The sequence below is a fragment of the Macaca mulatta genome, chromosome 15 (genome assembly GCF_049350105.2).
Source record: "Macaca mulatta isolate MMU2019108-1 chromosome 15, T2T-MMU8v2.0, whole genome shotgun sequence".
Classification (NCBI taxonomy): domain Eukaryota; kingdom Metazoa; phylum Chordata; class Mammalia; order Primates; family Cercopithecidae; genus Macaca; species Macaca mulatta.
In genome coordinates, this window is record NC_133420.1 from 19,977,876 (window position 1) to 19,998,459 (window position 20,584).

At 57.6% G+C, this 20,584-nt stretch overlaps 2 protein-coding genes across 10 annotated transcripts; one reads left to right on the top strand and one right to left on the bottom strand.

Moving 5' to 3' along the window:
* TOR2A (torsin family 2 member A) lies at positions 1 to 3,752 on the top strand. Of its 5 annotated transcripts, NM_001257791.1 has the most exon segments (5): positions 2 to 188; positions 706 to 971; positions 1,719 to 1,894; positions 2,583 to 2,710; positions 2,994 to 3,648. In NM_001257791.1, coding segments are annotated over 5 exon segments (966 nt in total). In that variant the 5' UTR covers positions 2 to 37; the 3' UTR covers positions 3,239 to 3,648.
* On the bottom strand, positions 3,687 to 20,372 carry TTC16 (tetratricopeptide repeat domain 16). 5 transcript variants are annotated; one of them, XM_077967635.1, is made up of 14 exons: positions 20,225 to 20,372; positions 19,371 to 19,543; positions 18,962 to 19,052; positions 18,613 to 18,717; positions 15,887 to 15,987; positions 15,669 to 15,798; positions 12,315 to 12,529; positions 11,313 to 11,557; positions 10,777 to 10,918; positions 9,216 to 9,381; positions 8,509 to 8,651; positions 8,120 to 8,351; positions 5,604 to 5,676; positions 3,687 to 4,604 (listed from the first exon to the last, which is right to left on the bottom strand). In XM_077967635.1, the coding sequence occupies exons 1-14, from the start codon at positions 20,240 to 20,242 to the stop codon at positions 3,874 to 3,876; spliced, it is 2,565 nt and encodes an 854-aa protein (XP_077823761.1). In that variant the 5' UTR covers positions 20,243 to 20,372; the 3' UTR covers positions 3,687 to 3,873. The 5 variants fall into 5 exon arrangements, with proteins under 5 accessions (XP_077823761.1, XP_077823760.1, XP_028690626.2 ...); XM_077967634.1 differs by having other exon boundaries at positions 18,613 to 18,756; XM_028834793.2 differs by having other exon boundaries at positions 5,604 to 5,691; positions 18,613 to 18,756.
* Positions 20,373 to 20,584: the final 212 nt, after the last annotated feature.

Consider the following 20,584-nt stretch of genomic DNA (forward strand, 5'->3'; position numbering starts at 1 on the left):
AGTTGGCTGCTCCACACCGAGCTCGGGCCTCACCCGGATGGCGGCTGTGACGCGCAGCTGCCGGCCCTGGGGCTCGCTCCTCGGGCTGTTCGGGCTGGTCTCGGCCGCGGCCGCCGCCTGGGACCTGGCTTCCCTGCGCTGCAACTTGGGCGCCTTTTGCGAATGCGACTTCCGGCCCGACTTGCCGGGTGAGGCGCCAGGGAGCCCGGAGCGAGGGGCGGGCGGACGCGGGCGCGCTGGGAGCCCTGCTGGCCCCGGCCTGAGCCGCTGAGGACTCAGAGGGTGGGACCCGGGGGCGGGGCCGGCAGACTTGCGAGGGTGGAGGGTACCCGTTGAGGTCCAGGAGGCCCTGCCAACCTGGAGAGACGCCTCAGCCAGCAGAGCTCTTTGGGGGAGATCTTGGGCCTCCCCGGAATGGCCTGGCCGTCAAGGGAGAAGAGCGCCTTGGGGATGGCCGGGGCCGGGGCTGACCTCGTTGACAGCTCGCATTTAGGGTTGAGTGCAATCTAGATGCCCGCCTGGTGGGGGCGCTGCCGAGCTGAATCAGGCCCGAAGGTGGCTCTTTTCCGCCACAGACCCCAAGGTCCCCGTGCCATGTGCATAGACAGCTTGGACAAACGTAAGGACACAGGAGTCCAGACATGACGTTCCCCTTGAACCTCTGCCTTGGTGGGATGTGTCCTCACCATCCTCCTGTGGCCCTAGGTCTGGAGTGTGACCTCGCTCAGCACCTGGCCGGCCAGCATCTGGCCAAGGCGCTGGTGGTGAAGGCGCTGAAGGCCTTTGTGCGCGACCCTGCCCCCACCAAGCCGCTGGTCCTCTCCCTGCACGGCTGGACCGGCACCGGCAAATCCTATGTCAGCTCCCTGCTGGCGCACTACCTCTTCCAGGGCGGCCTCCGCAGCCCACGCGTGCACCACTTTTCTCCCGTCATCCACTTCCCCCACCCCAGCCACGTCGAGCGCTACAAGGTAGGCTGGATGCGTCCTTGACCACTGTTCTCCTCACCATGGGGTGCCACCCTAGGGAGTAAGTCCTGAGCCCAGACAGGGGAGTCACCTGCTCCAGGCCACACAGCCGGCTGCAGCCCCAGCCCTCAGGACCCATCCTGCACAGAACTTGGGAAGGTGCCATTCTACCTGGCAGGGAGTACTTTGATTCCTTGGGGCAGTAAGGAACCTGGCAGTACCTACCTGCCAGGGTTGTTGTGATGGACATGAGATTATATCATTGCAGATATTATTTATGGAGCACCTATGTTTGTCAGATAATCTGCACTGTTGTCTTGCTGGAAATCCCCCCAATTTGTGGCTCAGAGTAAGCATCGGGAAATACTGGCTCTTACTACTACTGTTGTTGATTGCAAGGTACCCTCCAGGCTGATCAGTTTCAGCTGTCAACACTGCTGTGTAGTTTCAGGGAGCAGGAAGGAGCCTTCCTCTTTTATAGAAAGCAGCAGGTGTCATGCAAGGAGCCCTGAACAGGGAAGTGGGAGGCTTGGGTTTGAGTCCCTGTTCTGCTGCTGACCGGCTGTGTGGCTTTGGGCGAGTCTCTGCCCCTCTCTGGGATACAGTTTCACCATCAGTCTCACTAAGAGGTTGGTGCTCTCTGGGAGACCACATCTCCCTAGAAAGGAGGTTAGTTTTTGGTTTGGGAAGAGGTCTGGGGTTGGGGGAGTTTCTCCAGCCCCCCCTGGAACTCCTGTCTCTCCCCTACAGAAGGATCTTAAGAGCTGGGTCCAAGGGAACCTCACTGCCTGCGGCCGCTCCCTCTTCCTCTTCGATGAGATGGACAAGATGCCCCCAGGCCTGATGGAAGTCCTGCGGCCTTTCCTGGGCTCCTCCTGGGTTGTATATGGGACCAACTATCGCAAAGCCATCTTCATCTTCATCAGGTGGGGCCCGGCTTTGCAGCGGGCACGGTGGGGGGCCACTTCGCAGAGGTTCAGCTCTGCAGCCTTGGCCTGTGCTCCCAGCAGAATCCAATTCCCCGTGGGCTTAGCTGGGCTTTCCCAGTGCCCCCCACCCTCTCAGAGATGACACTGTCATTCCGCCTGGTTGATTCCCTTTGGACACTCTCAGCCCATTCTGGGCTCAGTCTTTTTGATCACCACTTCCTTGTGGAAGCCCTGCCAGGTCGAGAACTTTTCCCTCTTTTGTGGTGAGGAGGACACAGGCCTGGGGAAAACAGGAACAGAGTTCTTGTCCTTTAGTCCCAGCTCTCAGAATCCTTGCTGTGTTTCCTCAGGCAGCATGGCTCCGCCTCTCTGAGCCTCTGTCTCTGCTTCTGAACAGCGGGGCCAATAATGATGCCCCGATATCTTCCTGGAAGCTTAGTGAGGGAAAGTCAGTTGAGGGACCCAAAAGCGTTTTGTAAACTGTAAAGTACATGGCATGTGTAGGTGAATTGCAGGGGCCGTGGATATGGACACCATGGAGGGGGAAGTGGAGCGTTTTCAGTGGGGTTGGCTCCTCCCTGCACCGGGCTGTGCTCCTGTCAGGTGGCAGCGGGGAGGCGAGGGTCCAATCCTGCCCTGCGCTAGTCCTTGTCTGAGTCTCAGCCTGGGTCCCCCATGGTTTTAGCAACACGGGTGGCGAGCAGATCAACCAGGTGGCACTGGAGGCGTGGCGCAGCCGCCGGGACCGCGAGGAGATCCTCCTGCAGGAGCTGGAGCCAGTCATCTCCCGCGCCGTGCTGGATAACCCACACCGTGAGTCTGGCTCAGCAGCGCCCCCCGGGCGGCTTCACCCCACGCCCAGGGGCCAGGCTTTCCCAGGGTCTCATGCTTTGCCCACTGACCTGCTAGTTCTAAGCCCAGCTTTGGCACTCCCAGCTCTGTGACCTTGGGTCAGCCTTACAGGCCCTGAGTCCTACACCCAGAAGGCGGCTGAGGGGACTGAGGCCAGCATCTTCCGTCCTGCCCCTGGGGGTTGGGGACCAGCTTCTCCCCTCTTGTGAAGCACAAGGCCCCCCCCCACCTGCCCTTCCTGCAGATGGCTTCTCACACTCGGGCATCATGGAAGAGCGCCTCCTAGACGCAGTGGTGCCCTTCCTCCCACTGCAGCGGCACCATGTCCGGCACTGCGTGCTCAACGAGCTGGCCCAGCTGGGCCTGGAGCCGAGGGATGAGGTTGTCCAGGCTGTGCTGGACAGCACCACCTTCTTCCCTGAGGACGAGCAGCTCTTCTCCTCCAATGGCTGCAAGACCGTGGCCTCTCGAATCTCCTTCTTTCTCTGACTCCCCGGGTGGTATCCTTGGCCCCTCTAATGGCCAGGCCATGCAGGAAAGGCCTGGGGCCTCTGTCACAGGAACCCAGCGCACCAAGTGAGATGAAGGGAGTGGCGGCTGGGCCACGGGACAGATGGCTGGGAAGGGCCCTGGCCTCTAACCTGGCTCAAGAGCATCTTGGCCCTGGCCACCTTCCCCAGGGAAACCCCTGGTCACCCCAGAACCTCACTGAGCCTTGACCTCGCCCTGCAGCCTGAGCCTTCTTACTGTGAATTATAACTCAGGGACTGTGGCTCGTGGCGGCGCTCCCTCCTCAGTCTGCCACCCTTGCCCCTTGCCTCCTTGGTCGGGCACCATGCCCCCTCCCCTCCACCCCACACCCTGTGTCCGTTTCATCAAGCCAGGTGGCGCCTTCTCAGTTTCTATAAATGGAGGGACTCAAGTTGCCACTTGGGCCTGGTTTTAGAAGTTTTTAATTTTGTAAAAGAAGAGAACAAGTATAATAAACTCAGCTATGGGACCAGAGGACTGTTTGCTAAGACTTTTAATTGCTCTGGAAGGAGGCAGCTGGCTCAGTGCCAGTGCTGGGGGGTGAGTAGAACTGCTCCCCTCCCCAGCAAGAAGTGAGGGGCTAGATGGTCCCTTCAGAGAGCTTCGTAGTAGGTGAGGTCCTGACCAACCTCAGTTTTGCTGACACTCGGGCTGGGTCCCCAGGTGGACTCAGCCTTGCTGGAAGTTGAGCTCATGCCCCGGCTCTTGCCCTGGGCAGACTCAGCCTTGCTGGTTCTCTGGCCCTGGCCTTGAACATCCTCAGTCTTGCTGAGGCTCCAGTTTGAGTCATAGAAAGCCTCAGTCTTGGTGGAACTTCGGAGCAGTCCCCTGCTTCGGCCCTGGGTGGCATCAAGCTTGCTGGGTCTCCAGCTGCGGCCACGAGCAGCCTTGACCTTTCGGGGCCTCTGCCTTGGGCTCCGGGTGGTCTTGGTCTTGCTGGGCTCCTGCCTTGGGCCCTGGGAGGTCTCGATCTCGCTGGAGCTCTGCCTCTGGCCCTGAGTGGCCTCAGTCTTGCTGGAGCGCCGCCCTTGGCCCTGGGTGGCCTTGGTCTTGCTGGAGTTCCTCCTGTGTATGGCGGCCTTGGTCTTGCTGAAGTTCTGCCTCTGGCTCTGGGTGGCCTGGGTCTTGCTAAGGCTCTGCCTCTGGCCCTGGATGTCCTTGATTTTTCTGGGACCATGGCTCAATGCCTCCCTATTGTTCCCAGAGTCTGAGGATTGCGTCTTCAGCAGTGATGAGTCAGAGAATGTCATGGCGGTGGCTGAGGTGCTCCTGTATTCCTGGCAGATAGCCGACGTCTCAGTCTCTGAGGTGCATGTGGTCCTGACTGGGAAGGGTGTGCCAAGAGCACCCATCAGGCCTGCCGCACCTGCCCTGGACAGCTCCGGGAAAAGGGGCTTCCCAATTTCATACTGGCCTGTGGCCCTGAGGCTTCACATTGCCAAAGGGAAAGACCTGCAGATCATCCCCGCCCAGCCCCCCAGTGCCCCAGACCCTGAGGGGTGGGGCTGTGAGATGGGGGAGATGCCTAAGAGCCCCCTTCTCCCAGTCCCAGGCCTCTGCTCTGTGGCTGCCCCTACCCTCTGCTCCTGTTGCAGCAGACAGCCCCAGCAGAGCCCCTGCATCCCCCTGCCTAGCACCCTCCTGCCCTTCCATTCTTGTCCCCACTAAAAGGCGCTAAATGCACCCACAGCCCCAGCTTCCCCTGCACTGTGTCTGCCCTGTCTCCTGGCTGTCGGGTCACCTGGGAGCCTTCTTCCTGTTGGAGCTTAGAGCTCATGTCCCAGGGCAAGGACTATGCCAGTCATCCCTGTGCCCAGTGTTGAGCACAGGCCTGGCCCAGGGCACTCGGTGGGTTTGCTGGATGCACGAAATGAAGAAGGGGCCTGGGCCCTGCCACTCCCCTCCCCACCGAGGACTGCGCACACCCGCCCTGGGGCCTCTGAGGAGCAGCCTCCCCGTTCTTCACTTCTGTCTCCTCCAGGCTGGGGCCCCACGGAACTGGGGCTAAAAGCCTCCCGGCCATGCACAAGGTTTGTGGGCTTTTTTCAGGGACAGGGCTGGGAGGGGATGGGAGCAGAGTAGCAGCTATCATGAAGGGCTTGGAGCAAGCCTCGGCCTCCCTGCCCGTGTTGGGCACTGCCCGCTGAGTCCTCGGCAGGCCCAGCAAGAGTGTTACTCCCGCTGTAGAGCCACTCGCCCCAGGCCACCCAGCTGTCAGCAGCAGAGCCAAACTCACACCTAGGCCAGCGGTCTTTGACCCCTGACCTTTGACCACCCTGCTGCCTTAGCTTCCTGAGGCCTGGCGGGAGCCCCAGGGACTTACAGCTCATGCTGGAGGCTAAAGAGGTCTGGTCGAGGTAGCTCTCGGACAGGGACGCCACCTTGCTAGGTGTGAGCTTTGGTTTCTTCTCCTATGGCAAGAAACAGGCTTTGTAGTTCAGATGGCAGGAGGCCCACGCAGCTGCGCCTCTAGAAGGCCAGCAGCCCTGGGCCGCTCGGTGGTCATTCTCCTGAGCTCGGAGGTCCTTCAAGGTGCCAGGTTAGGGTGGGGTGGGGACACACAGAGGCTAAGCCTGGCAGGAACGGGGCGGCCAGGCTGGACAGGCATATGGTGCCATGAGGACGGTTGTGTTGAAGGGGCTGCTAGCGCCTTGGCTTTTTCAACTGCAAAATGAAAATTAGTTCAGGCGTGGGACAGGCTTCTGTAAATTATAAAGGGCTGTGCCCTGGGGAATGCTTAGGGAGGACTTGAGGTGCTTCTCTAGGCTTTACCCCCTTCCATTCTCCCAATACAAGTGCGGACGGAGGGATGGGGAGAGCTGCTAATGACCATTTCACCGACCAGGAAACTAAGGCTCAGAGCCCATAAGCAACCTGCCCAGGGCCACTCAGCCAAGGAGCAGAGAGGCCGAGTTTGAATCCAGGTCTGCTGGCCACCACAGCCAGACCCTACCTAGGCTGCAGGTCTCTGCCCACATTCACGGCTGCAGACAGCGAGGTGCACCATAGTGCTCCAGGCGCCAGCTGGGAGTTGTGCTCTGGGCTCCATCCACTTCAGCCCAACATCTCCCTGGGGGAGGGAGCCTCTGACTTCGGGGGGCACACAGAGGGAAGGTGTGTACTTTAATATTCATTCTAACATGAGCTAGAAAACTGAAGAGCTGCTGGGCGCGATGGCTCACGCCTGTAATCCCAGCACTTTGGGAGGCCGAGGCGGGTGGATCTCGAGGTCAGGAGATCAAGACCATCTGGCTAATGCGGTGAAACCCTGTCTCTACTAAAAATACAAAAAATTAGCTGGGCGTGGTGGCGGGTACCTGTAGTCCCAGCTACTTGGGAGGCTTGGGCAGGAGAATGGCGTGAACCTGGGAGGTGGAGCTTGCAGTGAGCCAAGATTGCACCACTGCACTCCAGCCTGTGAGACAGAGTGAGACTCCGTCTCAAAAAAAAAAAAAAAGAGAAAACTGAAGAGCTAGCGTTTTCTTTCCTCTTTTCTTTTCTTCTTTAGACAAGGTCTTGCTCTCTCACCTAGGCTGGAATGCAGTGCTATGATTACGGCTCACCGCAGCCTCAAGTGACTCTGGGGCTCAAGAGATCCTCTTGCCTCAGCCTCCCAAGTAGCTGGGACTATAGGCACACATCACCATGCCTGGCTAATTTTTGTATTTTCTTGTAGAGACAAGGGTTTTGCCATGTTGCCCAGGCTAGTCTTGAACTCCTGGGCTCAAGCGATCTGTCCATCTTGGCCGCCCAAAGTGCTGGGATTACAGGCATGAGCCACCGCGCCCGGCCACATTTTCTATTGATGGCAAGGGATGCTGGTATTCCTGTACTTCAATTGTGTAAAGTTTCCTTTGAACATTAGTGTACTTGATGTCTACCAGCAGTAGAACAGAGAAACACGCTGTGGGATTGTCAAGGACGGAATATTCTGCAGCACCAGAGACAGGGAGCAGGCTGCTGCCACCTGCTGCAGCGTGAGTGACGCTCACCATGCTGTCCATTTATGTGACGAAAAGACAAAAACTCATGTTTGGCGTTAGCAATCAGGACAGCCTTGTAGGTAGGGTGGGCTACGGGAGGGGCCTCGAAGGGGGCCCCAGTGGGCTTCTGGGAGCTGGGAAAGGGTTCTTTCTCGATCTGGATAATGATATGATGGGTGTCATGCAGTTGTGAAAATTCATCAAACTGGCACTTAGGATTTGTGCACTTTCCTATATTTATGTTACATTCAATAAGAGGTTTTCAGAAACAAATTTAAGAATTAAGAAAATTCTGGGGGCCGGGCGCAGTGGCTCATGCCTGTAATCCCAGCACTTTGGGAGGCCCAGGCGTGCAGATCGCTTAAGTCTGATAAAAATACTAAAAATACAAAAAACTAGCCAGGTGTGGTGGCACACACCTGTTAATCCCAGCTACCTGGGAGGCTAAGGCATGAGAATTGCCTGAACCCAGGAGGTGGAGGTTGCAGTGAGCCGAGATCATGCCACTCTACTCCAGCCTGGGTGACAGAGCAAGACTCCGTCTCAAAAACAAAAAATTCTGGCACAAGTGGCAAGTGGCTAGTGCATACAGTAGAACTCGTGACAGTGACCATGAGCAGGGGTGTGACTCCTCTCTGTGAGGGCCCACATCCCCACACACCCTCCCTCAGGAGCACCCCTTGCTGGTACCATCCCCATCTCATAGCAAGATGTCCCCAGCCCATCACACAACTGAGGGAGTGCAGAGCCAGGCCTGGAAGCCAGACTCCACTGGCCTGCGTCCTTCAGCCCTGGACTGGGGTACGCTCTGCCCCAGACCCCAAGGGCTTCGGGCCCTGGCATGTGTTCCACTTACCTCTTTTTTCTCCTCCTCCTTCTGTTCCTTCTCCTCCTTCTGTTCCTCCTCCTCCTTCTCTTCCTCCTCCTTGGGGGCCTCAGCCTGTCCCTCTGAGCTTCCCGGTTCTACCTGCGGAATCTCAGGGGTGGCCTGCAGCTTCTCGGAGGTCTCAATCAAAGGCTCCCCCTGCTTCCATGAGCGCTGCAGGGCCAAGGCCTTCTGGCGCTCCAACTCCCACTGCTTAAGCATCCTGCCAAACAATGTCCCCCGGGCATTGTCAGTCTCCCTGGCCCATGCTGGTCTCTCCAAGGACTAGACAATGGCCCTGGCATGCAGTTGGAGCCAGAGGAGCCTAGAGCCACAGCCATTCCCCAGCCCTGGCCTGTACCCCCTGCTCCAGGGCTTACCCCACAATGCCTTGTGGGCCTCCAGCCTGCAGGCTGCCCTCCACCATCCGTTCCAGCTGCAGCCTGGCCAGGTGGGCTATCTGGGTGCTAAGCACCTCCTCCACAGACATGCCCGGGAAGAGGTTGGTCATCAGCAGGGACAGCTGCCATGAAAGGGGGTGACCAGAGCCAGGTGAGGGCCAGAGCAGCGGGCACACAGCCTGATGCTGCCCTGATCCCGCAGAGTCAGATTTGGCCCTTCCCAAGACTGAAGAAGGAAGAGTTTTGCAATGTTTTTTGTTTGCTTGTTTGTTTTGTTTTGTTTTTTGAGACAGAGTCTCACTCTATCGCCCAGGCTGGAGTGCTGTGGCACAATCTTGGCTCACTGCTACCTCTGCCTCCCTGCAACCTCTGCCTCCTGGGTTGAAGCAATTCTCATGACTCAGCCTCCTGAGTAGCTGTAATTATAACCGTGCACCACCACACCTGGCTAATTTTTGTATTTTTAGTAGAGATGGGGTTTCACCATGATGGCTGGGTGGGTCTCAAACTCCTGACCTCAGGTGATCCACCTGCCTCTGGCTCCCAAAGTGCTGGGATTACAGGCGTGAGCCACCATACCTGGCCTTATGATTGTTATCAAACCAGATTTCTTTGGGGGCCGAGGAGTATCTTTATGCACCAGGCATGACTCCGGAGCCTACACTCCTGATGTGGCAGGAACCTACCTTTGGTTGCTTGGGGTTGAGGAGCAGGACAGTGGCCACATCCTGGCGTGCCCCAAAAATGTTCTGCAGCAGCTGCCGGCTCTTGGCCCGGTACAGGTAGTACTGGGCCTTCTGGGGGTTGTGCCGGATGGCCGTGGAGAAGTGGTCCTCTGCCTTCTGGAACTGCCTGCAGGACACAGTGGATTCCGAGCTGCCATGAGCTCGGCCATCTGTGGGGAAAAGGGTGGCTTCTGGGCCCCACTGAGGAGTTAGACGGAAACCAGGCTGGGTCTGCTGCCCCCACCACGCCCCTCTCCTCTCTCTCCACCAGCGACGTCCCTGATGGAGACAACACTTAGATGCCAGTGTGAAACTCCACCATCAATGAATATTTTTATGATCTTGGGGTAGGGAAGGCCTTTCTGAGAATGCCATAAACCCATGAGCTAAAATGAAAATATTAATTTGACTATGATTAAGTTCCAAGTTATTGAGTAGTAAAAATATTACAAAGAAAACCAGCATAGGGAGGGCGCGGTGGCTCACGCCTGTAATCCCAGCACTTTGGGAGGCCGATCACCTGAGGTGGGGAGTTTGAGACCAGCCTGGCCAGGATGGTGAAACCCCGTCTCTACTAAAAATACAAAAATTAGCTGGGTGTGGTGGCAGGCGCCTGTAATCCCAGCTACTTGGGAAGCTGAGGCAGGAGAATTGCTTGAACCCAGGAGGTGGAGGTTGCAGTGAGCTGAGATTGTGCAATTGCACTCCAGCCTGGGTGACAGAGCGAGACTCCGTTTAAAAAAAAAAAAAAAGGAAGCATAACTGGGAGAGGAGCTTTTTTTGGGGGGGAGGGAGGGCGGGCGTGGGGATGGAGTCTTGCTCTGTCGCCCAGGCTGGAGTGCAGTGGCACAATCTTGGCTCACTGCAAGCTCCGCCTCCCTGGCTCAAGGGATTCCCCCGCCTCAGCCTCCCAACTAGCTGGGATTACAGGTGCATGCCACCACACCCAGCTAATTTTTTTTGTATTTTTAATAGAGATGGGGTTTCACCATATTGGCCAGATTGGTCTCAAAACTCCCAACCTCGGGCAATCCACCTGCCTAGGCCTCGGCCTCACAAAGTGTGGGGATTACAGGGGAGAACGACCGCGCCCATGCCCTGGGGAGAGAAGCAACTTTTTTTTTTTTTTTTTTTTTTTGAGACAGAGTCTCGCTCTGTCGCCCAGGCTGGAGTGCAGTGGCCGGCTCTCAGCTCACTGCAAGCTCCGCCTCCCGGGTTCACGCCATTCTCCTGCCTCAGCCTCCCGAGTAGCTGGGACTACAGGCGCCCGCCACCTCGCCCGGCTAGTTTTTTGTATTTTTAGTAGAGACGGGGTTTCACCATGTTAGCCAGGATGGTCTCGATCTCCTGACCTTGTGATCCGCCCGTCTCGGCCTCCCAAAGTGCTGGGATTACAGGCTTGAGCCACCGCGCCCGGCCTGAGAGAAGCAACTTGATTCACCCAGGGATCCCAGCAGTTGGCTTCCTGCCCACCCCGCCCTAGGGCCTGCCCCGCCCACCGTGGGGGCCGGAGCCCATGCACCTGTGCTTCTGCTCGCAGAACCCCATCTTCTCCTGCAGCAGGCCCATGCGCGTGTTGGCGCCCTCGTCCTGCGGGCTCAGCGCCAGCGCCTGCTGGTAGTCTGCCTCGGCAAAGGCCAGGTTGCCCAGCTGGAAGAAGCAATCTAGGGTCCGGAGGCGGGGGTGAGTGCACCCGCAACTCCCAGTGCCTGGGAGGCCCAGCCCAGTCGGCTCCAGCCCCGGGGCCAGGGCCTGAAACTGGTGGCTGATAACCCCCATCGGCGGTCACGGTCCCCGTCCCCTCTAGTTTTCTGGGCGTCTGGGCACTGTTCCCCAGCCGCCTGTTTGAGCATTTTAAGGAGTCTGGAACCAGTCTGTCTAAGGTACCATTTCCCAGAGTGTGTTCCTGGGATACTGAGACTATTACATTTCCTCTTCCCTCGCTTCCTTCCTCTCTCCCTTCCTCCTTCCCCCGCAGGGGTCTCAAGTGCCCAGTGGGGGCCTTAAAGATGGTGAGGCTCCCTGCATCCCCTCCCCAACGCCCCGGTCGCTGCGCACCGCCTCGGTTGATGTAGAGCCCTTTCTCCTGCTGCTCGTCCCGGAGGGCCTTGTTCAGCAGCAGCACGCCCTCCTGGTAGGCACCCTGCCTGTAGCAGTGCACGGCAAAGTCGTTGTAGGTAAGCAACAGCTGGCGCTGCGCCTGCCGCACCATGTCCTCCTGGTCCTCGGTCACCATGTCCAGCACCTTCAGGAAGTCCTCCACTGCTCCATCAAACTCCTGAAGCCGTCGGTACATGGTGCCCCTGTGAGGGACGGTGTGGCAGACGGCAGGAGGGACGTGAGGGCCAGTGCACCCCCACCGACTGGTGAGTGGCCAGACCTCCTGACCCATGGAGGCAGTGGCCATCCCCACCTCATTTGTTAGGTTTGTCCCATGGGGCCAGCTCTGGACTGCTACTCAGATAACCCACTAGGCACTGATCATTTTATTTTTTGCAAAAATGCCCTCCCTCTTTCTTTTTGGGAGCCAGGTGTATGCCAGTCTCTACATTAAAACATTTTGTACAAGAAACAGGTGTTTTGCCACCGCTGTTTGGAGAGGTTAATTGGCACGAAATCACAGTGGCCTCTCATGTCACTGAATCACTTGTGGGAGACTGAGCCCAGCCCCTTGGCATAGCGAGAGGTTGACTGGGTGGACAACCGCCCGGAGTCACTCCTGCCAGGGCAGCGGCGCTCCCTCCGAAATGCAGCAGGATGTGGTAAGTTCCTGGGGACCAGACTCAAGCCTACGCTGGGCTCAGCGCCCAGTGTGAACTGCTTAGCAGGCTGGGGCTCTAGGATTCCTGGGGTAACTGGGACATTTGTTGCCATCCCTCTTCCAGCTGTAAGAGACCACCTCTGTACTGCCTTAACCCAGTAGGAAGTAGGGAAAGACTGTTAGAGGCTAGCTGGGGAAACTGAGGCCTAGAGAGGGTCAGGGACTCTCCTTAAACCACACGGAAAGTCTGTGGCTGGGCAGGGCCTGGGACCCAAGGCCAGCACCTTCCCATGCAGTACCGGAAGAGGAAGAAACTGGGGTCCAGAGGGTTGTTCTCGATGGCACAGTTGATGCGCTGCAGTGCGTGCTGCAGCCTGCCCTGCACGGCCAGGATCCCCGCGTCTTGGCGCGCCTGCTGGGCCTGGGCCACCATCTTCTGGAGCAGCATCCTGGCCTGGGGATGCTTGGGATTCAACAGCAAGGCGCCGTGCAGATCCCGGTAGCAGAGGTGGGGCTGCAGGGGGCCAAGGGTGGCATCAGAGGCACAGGTCAACTGAGCCATGGGACCTAGAGGCCTTTCTTCAGCAGGGTGGCATCACACCATGCCTCCTCCATGCCCCCCACGTCCCACCCTTTTCTGCTTTTTTTTTTTTTTTTTTTTTGAGATGGAGTCTCACTCTGTCACCCAGGCTGGAGTGCAATTGGTGTGGTCTTGGCTCACTGCAACCTCTGCCTCCCAGGTTCAACAGATTTTCCCGCGTCAGCCTCGCGAGTAGCTGGGACTACAGGTGCGTGCCATCACACCTGGCTAATTTTTTTTTTTTTTTTTCCAGTAGAGATGGGGTTTCACTATGTTGGCCAGGCTGGTCTCGAACTCCTGACCTTAGGTGATCCACCCACCTTGGCCTCCCAAAGTGCCAGGATTACAGGGTTGAGCCACCATGCCCAGCCCCTTTCTACCTCTTGAAGGACACAAGGAGCATCATGGGGAAATTCCATCCCAAGCCCCATGCCAGCTGGCCCTTTGCAGATGTGACCTCACGTGAGCCAGGTCCACCCCAGTGGTTTCTGCAGATGCTGCCTCCTTGTCAGGCCTCTGTGAAGCCCACTCAAGGTGTGGGGAGCGTGTGACCTCCTGACTGTGACAGTTGTGTCCTCCCTCCCCTCCCCTGCACTCCCTCTTCCCCTCCCTGACCTTTGAGCCCAAGACCACTCTGGCCAAGCCCAGATTCTGGTCTGGGTACAGCGGAAACCTCCCCCAGCAAGTCCCTTCCACCGGGAGGAGGGGTGGGTGAGGAAGGCGAAGCTCAGCCCAGCAACAGACAGTTCAACACCACCCTGTTCCCTGCGGGGTGACTGGCTGGCAGGCGAACGGGGTGTAGTGGACGGCAGGCATGGGTGGAGGGAGGGAGGGAAATGGCAGGAGCTAGGGGCAGGGCTTTGGAGTAGGCAGCCTTGGGCTCCAGGCAGTGCCACTGGGAACAGGCTGTGTGACCTTGGGCAAGTCACCTGGGGGTGGCTCATCCTCTGTGAAAAGAGGACAGTGTGTCTCTATCCCAAAGGGTTGCTGCAGCCTCACAGTTAAACAGGGGCAAAGTGCTGAGAACACGCCTACACATGGGAGGGGCTAAAATCGCAACAGTCACCAATAATTATCAATTACTAGTTCTCAGCTAGGCGCGGTGGCTCACACCTATAATCCCAGCACTTGGGGAGGCTGAGGCAGGGGGAATCACCTGGCGAAACCCTGCCTTTCCTAAAAATACAGAAATTAGCTGGGCAGGCGCCTGTAATCCCAGTTACTCAGGAGGCTGAGGTGTGAGAATCGCTTGAACCTCCCGGCAGAGGTTGTGGTGAGCTGAGATCTCACCACTGCACTCCAGCCTGGGTGACAGAGTGAGACTCTGTCTCAACAAAACAAAACAAAACAAAACAAATTACTAGTCTCATGCCACTGAATCGCCTGTGGGACGCTACAGCCCAGCCCCAAGGCACAGGGAGGAGCTGCCAGGGTGGACTGCGCTCCCTCCTGCAATGCAGGCTGGCATTTCAGCCGCCCCCAGGATGTCCCCACCTGGAGAATGAGATGCACCCACCCCACCCCGCCCACCTGCTCCTCCCCATCCTAGTTTCCCAGCTTCCCATCCACCCAGGCCAAGCCAGAACCCTTCTGGATCCTTCTGTTTCCTTCAAGCCCACCCCCAAGCCAGACTCCAGCCCTGCCTTCTGAAGGGCTGTGGGACTTGCCCCTCCTTGCTGCCCTCATGACCACCTTTCCCTCAGCCTCACCCAACTCTGCAGTGGCGCCCAGCCTCCTTCTCAGGCTCCTGCCTCCAGGCCTCCCCTCTGACCCACACTCCTTGCGGATACCGGAATGATCTTCCTAAAGCTCCCTGCCCTGGGGACACCTGATGAAGGCTCCCACTGCCTCTGGGGAGACTTCTCATCCCTGCCCTCCTCTCCTTGGTGCCCAGCACCCCCTCCACCTCCTCCCTTGTGACCCCAAGTTTCTCTTGCTCCCAAGCTGTTCCCTGTACTGTCTGTCCCTGTGCCCAGCCCAGGTTGTGCGGGTGGTCAGGGGTAGGGGTGATTCATTGAGGCAAACAGGAAAAAAGAAAGGAAGCGAGAGGAAGAGGAGAAGGAAGGAGAGGAGAAAAGGAAGAAGGGGGAAGGGAGGAAGGGGAAGGGAGGAAGGGAGGAGGGGGGAAGGGAGGAAGGTAGAAGGGAGAAAGGAGGAAGGAAGGAAGGGAGGAGGGAGAAAGGGAGGAGGGAGGAAGGGAGGAGGGAGGAATAGAGGAGGGAGGAGGGAGAAAGGGAGGAGGGAAGAATGGAGGAGGGAGGAATGGAGGAGGGAGAAAGGGAGGAAGGGGGAAGGGAGGAGGGAGAAAGGGAGGAGGGAGGAAGGGAGGAGGGAGGAATAGAGGAGGGAGGAGGGAGAAAGGGAGGAGGGAGGAAGGGAGGAGGGAGAAAGGGAGGAAGGGGGAAGGGAGGAGGGAGGAATGGAGGAGGGAGGAAGGGAGGGGGAAGGGAGGAAGGGAGGAGGGGGGAAGGGAGGAAGGCAGAAGGCAGGAAGGCGGAAGGAAGGAAGGGAGGAGGGAGAAAGGGAGGAGGGAGGAAGGAAGAAGGGAGGAGGGAGGAGGGAGGAAGGGAGGAGGGAGGAAGAGAAGAGAGAGGAATGGAGGAGGGAGGAGGGAGGAAGGGGGAAGGGAGGAGGGAGGAGGAAGGAAGGGAAGAAGGAGGAAGGGGAAGGGAGAAGGGCTAACTCATGTTAGGTGCCCTGGGTGTCCCCGTGTGTGGCTTCACAGGATTGTGGCTAAATCCTTTGTAGTGTACACATCTGCCCAGGGATACCTCCCCCAGGCTGCGAGCTCCGTCCGGACAGGGATGATATGAATCTCTCATCTTTTGCTTCCCTTGGGGTGCAGCACAGGCCTGGCACAGAGCCAGGGCTGAGCAACAATGGAACAAGGACCTGAAGTGGTAGCTGAGTGGTCCAGGCCAGTGTGGGCCTCTTCCCAGGGAGGACAGCACCCACGGCACTGTGGGATGGGGCTTCTGGGCTAGCTGATAGCCTTGCCTCCTCCTGTAATCTTGGGGCACACTGATGACCACCAGGTTGGGAGGCACGCCCCTGCCCGCCTTCTCCACTGTACCTTCTGGAGAAAGTTGTAGAGTCTGGCCCGGAGGATGTAGACGTCGGCGTTGGTGGTGTCCTGCTTCAGCTCCTCGGTGATGAGTGAGAGGCAGGCCGGATGCTGCTTGAGGGCCAGGAGACAGGCCATGCTGAGGGCAGAGGGAACAGAGTGCTCTGGTTCCCGGGTGGGGCGTCAGGAAGCCGCTGCTGGGAGAAGGGTCCAGCAAGGGCACTCACCATCGGTAACGGAAGCACGCTTTCTCAGGCTGGAGCTCGGCAGCATGTGAGAAGACATTCAGGGCATCCAGGAAGGCACACTGCTCAAAAAGGCATTGCCCCTGGGGACACAGGGGACAGTCAATTCTGCTTGCCAGCCCAGCCCCGCTGCACCCCCTGGTTGGCAGCCGAAAGCCCTGAGGCAGGAGGGAGAGATACAAGAAACAAGGATAGAGCCTTTTAGATCTGGGAGAGACTTGAAGAGGCAGAGACACAGAGACAGAGATGGAGAGAGATACAGATCTGGGGAAAGACAGCAAGAGTTGGTGAGAGATACACACTTGGCAAGAGACAGGAATACAGAGATTCAGGAACAAAGAGAAATGGAGAAAACTCAGATGGCTGGGCCAGACACGGTGGCTCACGCCTGTTATCCCATCCCAGCCCTCTGAGAGGCTGAGGCAGGTGGATCACTTGAGGCCAGGAGTTTGAGGCCAGCCTGGCCAACATGGTGAAACCCCGTCTCTACTAAAAATACAAAAATCAGCTAGGCATGTTAGTGCATGCCTGTAATCCCAGCTACTCAGGAGGCTGAGGCACGAGAATCGCTTGGACCCGGGAACCAGAGGTTGCAGTGAGCCGAGATCATGCCCCAGCCCTCCAGCCTGGGCGACAGAGCGAGACTCCATCTCAAAACAAACAAAAAAACAAACAAACGAACAAAAAACAGAATCTCGGATGGCAGAAGAGACCAACAGAACTAACATGAACATGCTGTGGCCTGGCCCTGGGCCCTGGGTGCTGAGCCCTGTGCTAAGAACTTCAACTTGTTTTCTCACTGGCACTAGCATGCTTCTCTTATAGATAAAGGAACTGAGGCTCAGAGAGGCGGAGTGACTTGCATAAGGGCACACAGGAAGTGGCCGTGCAGGACACGGGCCCGCAACAGATTCAGCACATGGTCTGAGGGCCCCAAATGTTTCTTTTTAAGAAGAGATTTTTTTTTTTTTTTTTTTTGAGACAGTGTCCTGTTCTGTCACCCAGGCTGGAGTACAGTGGTACGATCTCGGCTCATCCCAACCTCTGCCTTCTGGTTTCAAGAGATTCTCCTGTCTCAGCCTCCCAAGTAGCTGGGATTACAGGCGTGTGCTACGCCTAGCTAATTTTTGTATTTTTAGTAGAGACGGGGTTTCACCATGTTGGCCAGGCTGGTCTCAAACTCTTGATCTCATGATCCGCCCTACTCGGCCTCCCAGACTGGCCAAGAACTGAATATATTTTGACATAAACAAAAGACATCAAGCCCAGGCGCACTGGCTCACACCTGTCATCCCAGCACTTTGGGAAGCCGAGGCGGGCAGATCACTTGAGGTCAGGAGTTGGAGACCAGCCTGGCCAACATGGTGAAAACCCATCTCTATTAAAAGTACAAAAATTAGCCAAGCATGGTGATGCATATCTGTAATCCTAGCTACTCGGGAGGCTGAGGCACGAGAATCATTTGAATAAGGGAGGTGGAGGTTGTGAGCTGAGATTGCACCACTGCGCTCTAGCCTCAGAAACAGAGCAAGACTCCGTCTCAAAAAAAAAAAAAAAGACAACAAGATTATCAAAATGGAAAAAAGGAACACTTTGTTGGTGGTTTTTTTTTCTTTTTTTTTTTTTTTGAGACGGAGTCTCGCTATGTCGCCCAGGCTGGAGTGCTGTGGCCGGATCTCAGCTCACTGCAAGCTCCGCCTCCCGGGTTCCCGCCATTCTCCTGCCTCAGCCTCCCGAGTAGCTGGGACTACAGGCGCCCGCCACCTCGCCCGGCTAGTTTTTTGTATTTTTTAGTAGAGACGGGGTTTCACCGTGTTAGCCAGGATGGTCTCGATCTCCTGACCTCCTGATCCGCCCGTCTCGGCCTCCCAAAGTGCTGGGATTACAGGCTTGAGCCACCGCGCCCGGCCTTTGTTGGTGTTTTATAGTTTAATATTGTTTTTCCTTTGAAATACACTTGGGGGTCACTGTGAGCTTTTTAGTGCTTAGAGCCTCTGGACTCTAGATCTGTGCCATCCCATCCAAGACAATAGCCACTGCTTTGTGTGGCTATACACATTTAAATTAATTAAAATAAAAATAAGAGGCTGGGCATAGTGGCTCACATTTGTAATCCTAGCACTTTGGGAGGCCGAGGCGGGCAGATTGCCTGAGCCCAGGAGTTTGAGACCAGCCTGGGCAACAAAGTGAAACCCCGTCTCTACTAAAATACAAAAAATTAGACAGGCATGGTGGCATGTGCCTGTAGTCCCAGCTACTCAGAAGGCTGAGGCAGGAGAATTGCTTGAACCCGGGAGGCAGAGGTTGCAGTGAGCCGAGATCGTGCCACTGCACTCCAGCCTGAGCGACAGAGCGAGACTCCGTCTCAAAAACAACAATAATAATAAAATAAAAATAAGATATAAAATTCAATTCTTTAGTCACACTTGCCACATGTCAAGGGCTCAACAGTTCCACGTGGCTGATGGGTAGCATATTGGACACTGTCATTATGGCAGAAACCCGAATGGACAGTGCTGCCAAACTTGATTCAACCTTGGCAGTAAACCAGCCTTGGAGGTGAGAGGGGCAGCAGGTAGGGACCCAGACACGGGGACAAGGAGGAATCCAAGGAGACGGAGCTGGGCCCAAGAGCCAGGAGAGCCCCTGGAGGGAAAGCCAGTGATGTGAGGTGCATGCCCTGCATGGGCCCGGGCAGCCCCAGGCACCTGTAGGTAGAGCACAAAGGTGAGGCGCTCCAGGTGCTTGCAGTTGTCCTGCTGTAAGGAGTAGGCCCTTCGCAGGTTCTGGGCAGCCGAGGAGAAGTCACAGAGCTGGAGGTAGGCCTCGGCCCGCAAGGCGTAGAAGTCCACCTAAGGGTGAGGGGACCCAGGCTGCTGGATCCTCCCCACCATCTGCCCCTGGAGGGTAGGGGAAAGTCTCCGCCCCCGCCGAGCGTTGACACCCAATTCCCATCAGGGACTTGGTGGCCCTGAGAGGAGGGATCTGGCAGGTGCAACAGGGAGGGAGGAAGCATGTTCCAGCAACTGCCTGTGCCCACCCAGGTCTGCCTCTCACCAGCTGTGGGTCCAGGTGGAGCGCGCGGGAGAAGAACAGCACAGCTGTCTCCCAGTCTGCCTGCTCCAAGCACTGCTGGCCTCTGGAGTAGCTGTGGAGAAAGTGGGGACAGGCAGAGGGGTGGCCCTGACTGTGGACCAGCCCAGAGCATAGGGCTGGGGTGGGGGATTGTGGGAGGCAAGGGAGCTGGGTAGAGAGGCAGGAGGAGTAGACAGAAGCCCAGGGAGGGCAGGCTGGTGTTCCTGGAGTCCAGCCAGGCCATCAGCCTCATTTCCACTGAGGTAGAAGAGCCCCATTAGACAGTTGAGTTCACTGAGGCCCGAACAGAGTAAGTGGCTCAAAGCTGCACGGTATGGGAATGGCTGTGTCAGGCAGGAACCTGGGACCCCAAAGCAAGGTAGTCACTCACTACTCCCTGACTTTGAGGGGCACCGTTAACCCCGTGACCTTTGGCTTTACGTCACAGATGCTTTGGAACACCTGGCTGGTTCCAAAGATGTGCTGCAGGATCCCTTTGGGGGCTGGAATCACCCATGGCTTTGGGATGTCCTGTGAGGGGCCCTGGTCAACCTTCAGGGCATCCTAGAACCGAAGGACAGTAAGCTGCAGTAGGCCCCCGAGATGACCCCCACCCACTGACACACTCGCCAGCATTCTGCAGGGAGGGAGGAGAGGCAGAAATGAGGCCTGGAAGGAGGCACTCCCACTCGGGGGTCCAGTGGCACTCCCAGTCCCATTCCTTTTAGGGCCGCGCCAACCTGTCCCTCTCCAGTCCTGCCCTTCTCCCTCTCCTGTGGTCAAGGTCAGGTATCAGGGTCCTCACACTTACAACATCATCTGCTCTCCCCCCTAGGCCTTCCCAGCTCCCACTTCCGGCTACTGACACCCCAAGCTCTGATGTCTCCAGCTCAGGCCCAGTCCCAAGTCTCAGGCCTTGGGGGTCCTACAGCCCCTTGGGTACCCTTCAGGACCCTCACTCCAGCAGGCCACACTGAGCACCTCACCTGACTTCTGCCCCAGGCTCTCCCATCTTGGTGAGGTCACCTTCCCCACCAGCTACCCAAGCCAGAAACCTCTGTCCAAGCAGCCGCCGAGCCTTACAAGGATCTCTCACATCCCTGGTTCTTGGCATGGTGGCCAGGGCCTTCCCTGAGTCGGACTGCTGCCCCTGCCCCTCCCGGCCTTCACCCTTTCCTGCGAACCCAGCCTCGGTCTCTCCGCCTGGCCCTCTGCCTTTGCGTTAGTCTTCTCCCCAGCCCGCACCTCGTCCGAATCTGTCATGAGGCCCCTTCCAGGAGGACCCCGAGGCCTCTGCCAACTACCTCGCGGCCCCGGCCCTGACGTTGCTAGGCACCATCACCAGGACGCCCACGGGCCCCGCCCCTCTAGCCCCGCCCCCGGGAACCAAGCTTTTTGAGCCGGAGGGAGGTAGAAAACTTTTATTAGCTGGGGAGGTTGAGGCCTACATCGGGGAAAGGACTTGCCAGATTTTCGCCGCGAGGCAGGGCCATAGCCGGGAGCATAACAAGGGTTCCGCCTCCCAACCGAAGGTCAAGCAAGAGCTCCAAGCGTCCCACACAAACCCCGCAGGGACACAGTGACGCCGCGCCACTGAAGGCGACT

What these genes read in the sequence shown, in the direction of transcription:
- TOR2A (XM_015116590.3), top strand. Translation starts at nt 38, where the DNA reads ATGGCGGCTGTGACGCGCAGCTGCCGGCCCTGGGGCTCGCTCCTCGGG. An exon ending in CTTCCGGCCCGACTTGCCGG is followed by an intron (nt 189 to 705) that starts GTGAGGCGCCAG and finishes CTGTGGCCCTAG; the next exon opens with GTCTGGAGTGTGACCTCGCT. An exon ending in GCCATCTTCATCTTCATCAG is followed by an intron (nt 1,895 to 2,993) that starts GTGGGGCCCGGC and finishes CCCTTCCTGCAG; the next exon opens with ATGGCTTCTCACACTCGGGC.
- TTC16 (XM_077967633.1), bottom strand. An exon ending in TCCACCTGGACCCACAGCTG is followed by an intron (nt 18,757 to 18,961) that starts GTGAGAGGCAGA and finishes CCTCACCCTTAG; the next exon opens with GTGGACTTCTACGCCTTGCG. An exon ending in TCTACAACTTTCTCCAGAAG is followed by an intron (nt 12,530 to 15,668) that starts GTACAGTGGAGA and finishes GGCCCCCTGCAG; the next exon opens with CCCCACCTCTGCTACCGGGA.